Raw genomic sequence first — 11,352 nt, 5'->3', positions numbered from 1 at the left:
CCACAACATCCTGAAAGAACGCCTGTTATGGATGACACAGCCCCGTGATTTTTAGTCTGATACTTTCCATGGTTTAAACAGACCAGACCTGGAATTTTCAGGTGAATCACCATCTCTTACAATTTTCAAAGCGTGTTTGTGAAATCTGTCAAAAATTAAAAAAAAAAGAAGAAAAAGAAAACTCTCTAGCTCACCCTATTTAGAAGAGAAATCTAAATGCAGGCAACTCTTGCCATCAAAATGCTATACTGAGTGTCTACTAATGCACGCAGAACTCTGCGGGAGGAAAAGGAGAAAGGGAAGCCACGCGTTTGCTGTGGGAGGAATTTTTTAAAGAAGTCCAGTGAGAAGAATAAGACAGAAAACCCAACAGAGCTAAGCGGAGACACATGAAGCACCAGAAAGGGCAAGGGAGAGATGAAAGGGGCCCCAGACAGTCGGGGACAGGCTGCAAAGTACAGTCAGTGACGGATGAGTTGAAGCACAACCATTTGAAAGAGAAGAAAAATGGGACTCAGCCATAAAGGCTGGGAAAGTGTGGCGGAAAATGACAAATGGCATCTCTCCGTACTATTGTATAAATGGAGAGCAGACAATAAATAAAAGCCGAAGAGAGGATATGACAGCGGAAATTGGGATGAGGAAGAAGAGAGCACTCTGTGGGGCAAAACAGATGCATGCTGCCCACGATGCTGTTAGCAATTTAAATCTGCTACAATGAGAGCCAGGCATCATAGTGGGTTTGATTTAAAGAGGGTGAACTGGCCCAATAATGCCCAGGCAGGAGGACTCTTTGCTGCTACGGTCCCTTATACAGAGAAGCGGATAACTAAGAACAAGAGTTGAGTTCATCTTGTGTTTCCCTGGCCATCACCAGTGGCACTGTCTAGGGTACACAATGCCTCAAATGGCAGGCAGCAAAAGAGCATGACGGCTGGTTAAGACTGAACCCCTGAGCAGAGGGGCACTGACCACTTACTGAAAGGTACAACTTTAGTTCATAAAAAAATCGACTATAAAGATTTTCACACCTGACTCTCTTAATAGAGAATAGGAAAATTTGGATCAGTTCCAAGTCCATCTGCTTTTTGCTCTCTTCATCAAAACCGATTTCAAAGTAACCAAGAAAATGAGCAAGGTATAAATATTTTCGGAAGGAAACAGAAAAACATCAGGAGCCATCAGTTTTGTATAAAGGCATCTTGCTCCCTCTCTATACAATACTATTTTGAACAGCTACAGGATCAGGGAAAAAGCCTACTTTTCTTTAGAAGCACTATCTTGGCAGCGTGGTCAGTTTTCTGAGAGGCCTCAGCAGGTCATAGGTTTAGGTTTGCCATGGACAAACCACTTGGTCCCCACATGAAAGATGACAGGAAGTTTGGCATACAAGAGGCACACGGAAACGTTCAGTGGACTAAGAAGAAATAACCATTAGGAATGCAAACACAAAATACAAATGCCTTCGTAAACAAACAGGAAAAATTACTGGTGCTTTTTTTTTTTTTTTAGAGGGCATTGGTCAGCAGTCAAAAAAGCTTGGCACATTACCTAGTTTTAAAGTGATCAAACATTTGCATCAAATATAATTCCACCGAATAAGGACCTTTGTTTTTAAATGTATTTACTAAAAGCACAAAGTTAGCATTTGCTCTTCTGTAGATGTCTCCCTTTTGTTGGTACAGAAGATGCATGTGCCTACCTTATACATGTGCACATACAAACACGTCCACAAACGGGATAAAAAACAAGTGCTAATAATCTAAAAGTACTCCATGCGATCACAACTCTCAGGACGCTGGTTTCTTCTAAACGGGGTAGGGAATGTGGTGGTTTTGTTTTACTTTTCAAACTTAGGGGAAGAGGAGGAGGCAGAGGTGGGATACAGGAGGAAGGTGATGAGTGTTCATCATGCAACAAAGAGACAACAGGCGTAAAACCTCCTCCCCCTGGCCTTGCTAGGGCCTGATGGAGACACATGTTGCCATGCAGGAGACGCATAGTTCAGATCTCAGTCTTGCTTGGTCATGCCTCCGATCAGAAAACACGGCAAGAAACACTGTAGATTTTTTTTTTTTTTTGCCTTCAAACCAGAGGTCTTGAATACATATGTTACAACCATTGCTATTTTTTTGCTGAAGAGTGTGAGTGAGCACAGTGCTTTGAGAATAAGTCTGGCTCCTTTCTGCGACTGACACTACTGTGTCACAGGACCGTGTCTGAAGAGGAGAAAGGGTACTGCATCTTGTACCGCAAACGCAAGTAGCAGGACAGGACAGGGTGCAAAGAAATCCACATTGATAAAGAAAAAAAAAAGAATCCAAAATCTGGGTGTGCATTATGTCAAGAGGCGGGGGGACTGTGGATGGAGGCAAGCCCCAAGAATGAAGACACTAGTGCTACTGATATCATAGCACACATAGCGGGCGTACAGGATTTGCGCCGCCAAATTCATTATTCTACTTTAGTCTCTGTCCCTATGATCTGGAAGTGGCAGTCACATTATACAGCTAGCAGCACGAATGACAAAGCTGCTGGGAACCTGAGTTTACTAAGGCTTGCTGGATACCACTGTTTGTCATGGGTATCTCTGGGTAACCATCAGGTTAATGCTAGGCAAGTCTGATACAGAATTGATTTAAACCCAGTGTCCAGAGACTCGAGGATCTAGCCAGCATCATTCTTGGAAGTTGCCCCTGATTCTTTTGCCCCTTGTTGAGTAGAAACAATAGAAAAATGGATTTCAATTGGTTACACAACACAATCATGATTCATTTATTGAGTAAATTACAGCTGCGTTGATCATCATCTATGGGCCAACACATCTTCCATAGATGAAAGTCAGTTACTGCTGTTTATGTTTTCTTCTCAGAGTCAGCAGGGCCAGGGTGCTTAGACACACTGTGTTCCTTCGCGTCTGACTCTCCAGACACAGTCCATCAGTGCCCCTCACTTATTCTGGAAAATAGAAACATTGATATGTTGTCACCGCTCATGTCTACTTCCTACGCATTAAGACATGTTCTGCTTCTAAACGTGAAACTCTTTCAGATATATTATATCAAAAATAATGAGAACGGATCTGTAAAGGTCACAGGGAGAAATCAGGCAAATCACTCCTCTTTTCAGTTTGCTAAGCAAAATGCCAATGACAAATGAAAATACAGTGAACACAGACTGATCATCTCAGCTTGCTGGGTTGGCGCCACAAAAGGCGAGCGCGGGATGTTGGTTTTTCATAGCAGAACTTATTGATCCAAGAATAGTATTCTATCTCATTCACGTTCGATTTACACCTTTCGGTTAACAGAAATGAAACAGACTTGTGATCTGGCGTAGGTAAAGGGATGGCACCGCGAACCTCATCCAGTGTGACAAGGCACCCAGAGAGGACGTTAGAAGACTGGATCCATCAACAGACATTTGAAAAACAAATTGTCATCAGCTCAACGTGGCCAAAATTCAGGACATTTCCAAGGTCCTCGCAGATCTCATGTGCTACACAAGCAAACAAAAAACCAAAACAGCGGTTCTTTAAGCTATCTCCTGAAAAAGTGACTTAAAGAAAAAGTCACATTTTAAAGAAAATTAACCAAGAGGCCCTGGAGGATTTTGCACTGGTTCTGTGCAAATGGGGAAAGGTTTATTTCTTTACTTTTTAGTCCACTTACAGAAAAATGACACCATGGTAGGTAAAAATCAGAATATTTGAAAACAAGACACCAAGGGTAAACATGATAAAAAGCAGGCCTGGCATTCTTCACACTTACTCCCACTAAAAGCACCATATTTAGGTAGCAGTGGCTTGTGTAACAAAACACACATTGAAAAGCTACGACAAAAGCCTGTAACTAGGGGACCATTCTGGACTTCCCGTTAAACACACGCCTGAGCACCATTTTAAATTTAGCTCACCCAACACGATGGAAGTGTTTTTTAAAAATCTTATTCAGAAGTTAATTGTGCTCTGGGGAAGATGGCCTCCTGTGTTACCGGCACCTCTTTGTTGTGGAGGTGAACTGGAAGGTCACAGGCTTTACAATAGCAACGTCTGGAGCATGGAATGGCTTCAAGGACCAATGGTGTGAAGACATATTTTAAAAATAGGATAAATACAAATGCAGTCCCCAAATACCCATGGAGCTAGAGAAGCACAGTATATGAAGGATACGAATGCATACATTAGGGGCAAGAGTCAGACTTCTTTGGTTAGAATAAACAAGTACATGTGTTGGTCATATTCTGGAAACATTTTGCTATTGAACTGATGTTCAGAGAAAAGGGAAAGGCTTGGAGGAGTAAGGAAGTCTTTCTCTTTCTCTTTGGTTCTTTCCCACAAGGTTGGAGTTAACTTCTTGCTTAGGAAAGCAGATATATCAGATATATCACCCCCAGTGTCACACACATGCAACAAAATCATCTCCATGAATATAGGAGAAACCCCGCCAGAGTATCTATCTGCACACCTCATAAAAACATGTTAAAAGTTCACCAAAGGGACGCATGACCTGAAACGCGCTTATCAAAGGTGGCAACTGTTCTGCGAGGGACCATGAGGTTCCAATTTGTGAGACCCCACAGGGTTTTGTTCGTACCCACCTACAGAAAAATGACACCATGGTAGGCAGAAGAAAAGAATCTAAAACTAGATCTAAGTTTTAAACATCAAGACATGTGGGCATTCATGAGAGACAGTGCCCCTTTTATTTTCTAAAGAAGGTGTCATTTCAAGGAGTTCTCTGCTTTCTTTTTAAGGTCCATGAATCAATCAGCATACAACGACAAGTGAATTTCATACTTACCATCATTCATCATTCCTTTTGATTCTTTAAATGCTAAGGATTAGTAACAAGCAGGCAATTAGTAAAAAGTTAGTATGGCTTCAGAGAAATAATCTTAAGATAAACAAATATGCAAGAACACAACTATCCCCCAGCTAGACAGCTAGACTCATTTGAGACTATCATTCTTTGGGATGCATTTCTTGGGTTCACATCTACAGCATCCACAAAAAGCAAACAGACTTACTGGAGAATCCAGGTCTAGATTGACACAGGAAGTAAGTGAAACATTTTGGCATTAAGCCAGGTGGCAACCTGTATATTTCTAAAATTGACAAATTAGAAATTGGAAGCCACCGAGATTTTTCTCTACTGAGGGTGAAACACTTGACATTGACAAAGGTCAATGGTCCCCTTGCCCAATGTCACTTTGCAAAAGGAAGCAACTACTATAGCACAGGACAGTGAGAACATTACAAAAGCAACACTACCAATTTCTGATGAATAATCAAGGAAGAATCAAGAGATTAAGGCAAGAGAGCATACGAACCAAAAAACAAGCAAACAAACAATACTCCCAAACCAGATTCTTCCCAAGGCATGCATGGGTATTCTAATGCCTTTAATAATCAGTTCAAATTATGATCTGCTAATGGATCAAGGCTACTAAGTTTATAATAATCACATACCGTTAAGGGGTTCCTCTACAGCTTTCTGGAAAATATTTAAAATATATTTATACAAAATACATGTTATTTTATGGCTTTTATGTTAAAACTTACACTATCATTGAACCTGTATTATGTGGAGACTCCTAGGGTCTGATAGCAAAATAAGACAGCAAAAACTAATGAAACAAGGCTTCCCAAGGCTAGTTAATAGTTTAATAACAACCATATTATTCTCTTAGCATTTTTTTTCTCTGCAAAATTTCCCGCTCCACCCATCATTCTCAGTTCAAGAAATCCCATGGAAGTATTAATGCACAAACACGCAAATTGCAGCAAGAGATGGGAAATACAGTTATATAAGAGATGGCAGCGAAGCAGCATCATCTTCACATCATGCAAATTGAACTTAGTAGCAGCAAGAAATTGTTAGGATTTAACGGTCCATTGATCAGGTTATCTCCATGAGGCACTAGGAAAGCTGCGGCCTGCTTGTGAGGAACATAGCTAGGACACTACTCTCATCAGAGTAAAGTGCTGAGGTAAATTAATACATTCCATCCCTGACGGCCCTTTGGGTGTGTTCTGTGAGGAGGCCAAATTTATCTGTCAGCCGTTATTTACAGGAAGCTGAGTACAACTTGTAAGAACTCTCAGGCCTGTCACTATGCTGACTCAATATGGTAGTTTGTGTTTCCTCTCCCCCTAGTAATCTTCTCCTGAATTTGCTCATTTTCTTAGAACCCCCTTCCCCCACAAAGAGCTTATGAAAGCAGGAAAACGCAATGAGGCCTCTAGCACACTTTGGGGTTCTAGAGAAGAGTGCTGATAAAATGGGGAGTCGTTATTTGGAACAGATTTCTTTTCCATCAGCATATACTTTATATCTTTAAATGAAGTCAGCTTAGCACAACTTCTCTTCCTTAAGATCATCCTTGAAACCGTCGCCTATGAACTCACGTCAAGCAACGCCAACAGTTGGGGAGACATATTGCAATCAGCTTCTTTCTGAAGGAAGCTATGACCACATTCCTCTCAGAGACTGTCCAATTCTGGATGTATAAACTAAGTGCAGTCTTACAGGGTCATTTCTCCTACATCCCAGGTATATAAAGGTGTCAAGAGAAGTCTTACAATAGAATCAGCCCCGCTCACTCATGCACAGGCCCTGAAATGACTTCAGCATTGTCTTAATTGGATGTCACATTAAACAGAAAGCAAAACAGTTCAATATTCCAATTATCAACCTCTCATTTGAATTCATCAAGCAATCATTCTTAATTCATTTAATAAACTTGAACTTACCCTAGGAGGCTGTATAGTCCTCTGGTTGGAAGCTGGTATAAATAAAAAATATTAATTCAATAAATAAAATAAATGAAGTAATGCAATACTTAATTTTAAGATAACAAGTCCAGGGCTAAAACTAGAAGGTGCTAGATGCTCCAGTGAAGGTGTCCTAGCTTTGGTGGTCTGTTCGGAAACTAGAGGACTCTTGATTATATACATTAACAGGAGAAAGGGAAGCAAATAAGAGCCTACAGCAACTAATAAACACAGACTCGCTCATGTGCATGATCGCTCTCTTGTCAGTTACCCGCTACACATCATGGTGAACGACCTTGTCAACTGCTCTCTCCTACCAGGGTCCCATCTCTGCCTACTACTCAGCCGGGATGGACAGAACATGACAACGAGTAACTTCCCCGGGAGACTATCTCCCATAGCACACTGTTTTTGTTCCCAGTCTCGGGGCCTTCTCTTCCTTTCTCTCCTTTCCAGTCTTCAAAGCTCGAGAAAGCTAACAAACGACAAAAGAAAACATGATGATCCTGCCAAGCTTAGAGCTATCCCAGACAGTTAGTGTCAGACCAACCAGGTCCTCTTCTGTGTATTCCTCCTTGGCATTCTGAGTTGCTCCCTTGGCTGCTTCTGACCAGATTAGCTAAAGAAGATACAAGTCTAGGGGGAAAGACAAGAGGGAAAAGAACAACTCTGGATTGGTGGGAAAGAAAACTTCCTTATAAAATCAGGCGAGGAAACCCTAGAACAACTCCAGCTATCCTGTCACACACTCGTGTGTCCCCAAGACAGGAGAACATGACCAGCATCAGTCTTTCAACGACTCAATATTCTTTTACTAGCCATAATTTCCTACCATATCCCTCCATGTCAGTTCAAGAAATCCAAACTTCTCAAGATAATTTTTACAGTACAAACATTCAAGAACAACAGCAGAATGAAAAATATACTTTTAAGATAGGGGTGAAGCAGAATCATTCCCAAGTCATGTGGCCTGCTGGAAAACAGGTTCTACTGAAACCCGACTGGCTAGCAGACAAAGGCGGGCCCAGGACAGCCGAGATCCCCCCACCCTGCCCATGCAAATTCAGTAAGCTCCTAAAGCTGACTGGGAGCAGGCTTTCTCAAACAGAGAAACTGCAGCTGACAGGCCACTAAATATCACATTACCGCTAGAATTAGAGAAGGATAAATAAGACTAACTAGAAACTTGGTGATGGGAAGGAGAGGTAAAAATAAACAAGTAAACAAGGAAGAGCTTGGAATACAGAGCTCCGGGTAGGAAAAGTACCTACAGGAAGAGAGTAGCTATGGAATGCATCACACAGTTAAGCAGGGAATAGGAGCAAAACAGAATCATCCTTAAATTATATAAACTGAACTCAGTCACAGGAATAAGTAAGCGTTCAGCTATAAAACGCATTTACACACCCTCCACCGAGGATCAGGGAACCCTGGGAAGAGAGGCAGACAGAATATAAGAGCAGGAAGACAGGAGGCAGGGCTACAGAATGCTGTCTTCTGGACATGATATACACATTTTGATCAGGAACTCAATACAACTACACTTGCCTGCAATGTACTTAAACAAGAATGAGCCTGTCTGAAGCCAGGCACAGGTGGCTGAGGGACTCAAGGGGCCTAAGTTTTTCACCATCAAACCAATGACCAATATTAGATTCTGAGAACTGGAGAATTACTTCCTCAATTTAGTAAATACACATGAACCCACCAGGCTCCAACAGAGAGTTCCAAAATCATGGTCAGACAGAGGGCCCTGGTTAAACTCACTGGGTCTTCCAACAAAACAGTAACTCATGAATATGGCAAAGAGACTTTCAGGGGGGGGAGTGGCCTAATGGGGGCGGGAGATAGGGATGAGAATGTGTGTGCAGTTGTGTGTGTGCACGTGTGAAAACGTCAAAAGACACATTTAATAATAAAATGTAAAAGAGATTGAGGTAGCACTCTAGTGTGCACATATATTGAAAAACAAGAGAAAAAGGATGTTTAACAGAGAGTACGTGTGGAAGGCAGATTTGTGCCACTCTGGACCTTGGTCAGAGAAGACTCTTTCTGCAGTTGTTTGGTTCGCACAGACTCATAACTAGTCAGAGAACTGAGAATCGGGGACTGCGAATGTCCAGCCACAGATGGATCCCTACATCAGCCTCTCTGCTCACTGAACAGACTGGAAGAGAGACTAGGATGAATTTAAGAGCTGGAGGATGGGGAGGAGGGCTTTGAAATGCTGCCTTCTGGACATGGCGTCACTGACAGATACACCAACTCACAGCACAGGCAGTTGCTTACACAAGAACTGAGCAAAGCTCAGGCCAACCAGAATTCCAGCATGGTTGGGCAGGGGCTCATAGGACCTCCACCCCTAGATGAAGAGTTACTGGAAAGTATGGTCACCTACGGACAGGGAAACCAGTTTTCTCTGGGGACATGGCTCCACTAATTGGACTCAGGAGACTACGATTATCATCATTATTATTATTGGCAAAAATACTGCCCATGCATGTGGTCAGCACTAACTGGACTTGGGAGACTACTACTACTACTACTACTACTACTACTACTACTACTACTACTACTAATAAATTTTAAAATGATTTAAAAAGAAAGACATGAGACAGGAAGAAAATAGGTTAATAGGTCCCAGGGACAGTAGGAGGGAGATAGTTGGGGGTTTATATGATCAACATACATCGAATACACATATGAAAATTTCAAAGAATATATAGTGATCAATAACCATAAAGATTTTTGGAAAAGTCATAGGGAATTATTATTTTACGTTTATTACAATTATGTGTGTGTATGCACACATATAGTTTAAATGAAGCCATGCCAGTTGGGGTGACAATGTCCCCCTAAAGCCATAGTATGTACTCAAAACACCACTACCAGGCATGGGAAACATCTTTCCAAGTTGCTCATCAGGGGAGGTCAAGGACTCCCAAAACATTATAGGCTGTTGAGGTTACGTCCTCAAAAATGAAGTTAAGATGTTATAGCTGAAGACAGACACACTTTGGATAGAGGACTTGGAGAAATCAAGCTCAACCAACCTAGCAGCCTCTTCCTTATGAACCACAACAATGACCATAACAGCGAGATACACTCGCAGGTGTGATACTGGTACTTATGTACTGGGGATAACCAACAGCTTTATCACATTGACTTTCAGGCCTGCTCAATAGGAGGGAATTCATGCTTTACATTGTTAAACCTAGCCAATGACTTGTAGCTGGGGAGGTGGAGGACCCAGAAGTGAACCGACTATTGCCACTTCCTCTAAAGCAAAACAGTGTTCTAAATGATCATCCTTGTACTCAAAGATAAATGAGGCTCCCACCCCCTCATTAAAAAAAACTTTGTTCTGAAGCAAATTGAGGTGATTTCAGAAATATCTGGTCAATATGCAGAGAACAACTAACCACTGGCTCAACTACTCAACCTCAACTGCCTCATCTACAACATAATCCTTATGCCTACAGTTTAGCAGAGAACAATTTAGCTTACTCTCTATACCTATATCATAACCCCTATACCTACATCTTAGCAGAGAGCATTGGGTGCTCAAAAACCCTATGCCTGCAGCTTAGTATACAGTTCAGCAAACATTGAAGAGGAGGGGGCAGAAAGATTGTGAAAGACAGGTGACTAGGATGTTTGCTGCAACATTTTGTATATAATGGCACTTTCTAGAGTGTCTTTCACATGATAGGGAAGTAGCAAACCATGAAATCTCAACAATATGGTTGCCTAAACAGGACCTGCAGAATGACAGCTATCAGTCGACATGACAACATAGAAGAGGAAAATATCACAAGGCTCTGCCCCTAAATTAAGAGCAATAGGCAACTCATGACTTCTGAGAGAAGGCAGATCAATCTTCTCTGGGGATAAGGCTTGTGGTAGATGATCGAATCCCAAGGAGTCAGTCATAAACACATAGACGTATGAGCAACACTTAATGAATTCAGTAGGTTGTGCTTATAAATTTACATTTACGTGAATGTGTGTGTGTGTGTAACAATAATAATTAAAGAGTATAAGGCTATGAATTTGAGGAGGGGCACCAGAAGAGCTCGAGGGAGGAGAGGTAGGGCAGGAATGATGTGAATATAGTACTCATATAAAATAAACGAGTACTACTTAAAGACAGAGAGGAACGGGCTGCATCCTAAAGATAACTCTTTGGCTTTTGCTGGTGTGTACTGTTAAGATGATAATGCTAAAATATTCGGACCTGAGGATGACTAAATAGCAATGAATCTTTCCTACTAGTAAGTAAACATCTTTGAGAATGAAATCAATTAAAACTTCCATTTCTTAAAAAGAAGTCACTGGCACCTGCAAGATTTTGGAGTAACAGTCAATTCTCAAGAAGAAATTTGTTTGTTGATTTAAGAAGGACCTGAATTAAAGCTCACTATTTAGAAAAAGGAAGAGAAGCTACACACACACACACACACACACCACACAAGTACACACATACTGCATACACACTCCACACACAGTAAACACACATCACACACACATACTACATACACACTTCACACACAGTAAACACACACATCACACACACA

The 11,352-nt window shown here is 41.5% G+C and overlaps 1 protein-coding gene across 3 annotated transcripts in view; it reads right to left on the bottom strand.

Annotated features, from left to right (window-relative positions):
- Positions 1-1,495: 1,495 nt before the first annotated feature.
- Cd47 (CD47 molecule) overlaps positions 1,496-11,352 on the bottom strand; it is a 55,056-nt gene continuing 45,199 nt past the window's right edge. For 2 of the 3 annotated variants that reach the window (XM_026786223.1, XM_005345048.3), the window contains 4 exons: positions 6,755-6,786; positions 5,471-5,495; positions 4,803-4,835; positions 1,496-2,958 (listed from right to left, as the gene is read on the bottom strand). In XM_026786223.1, the coding sequence (XP_026642024.1) occupies positions 2,954-2,958; positions 4,803-4,835; positions 5,471-5,495; positions 6,755-6,786 (95 nt within the window). In that variant the 3' untranslated portion in view covers positions 1,496-2,953. The remainder of the gene's footprint in view (positions 2,959-4,802; positions 4,836-5,470; positions 5,496-6,754; positions 6,787-11,352) is intronic. The other variant, XM_026786225.1, reaches the window with a different exon arrangement.

Source organism: Microtus ochrogaster, chromosome 2 (genome assembly GCF_000317375.1).
Source record: "Microtus ochrogaster isolate Prairie Vole_2 chromosome 2, MicOch1.0, whole genome shotgun sequence".
Lineage (NCBI taxonomy): Eukaryota > Metazoa > Chordata > Mammalia > Rodentia > Cricetidae > Microtus > Microtus ochrogaster.
This window is presented reverse-complemented; position numbering and strand designations above follow the sequence as displayed.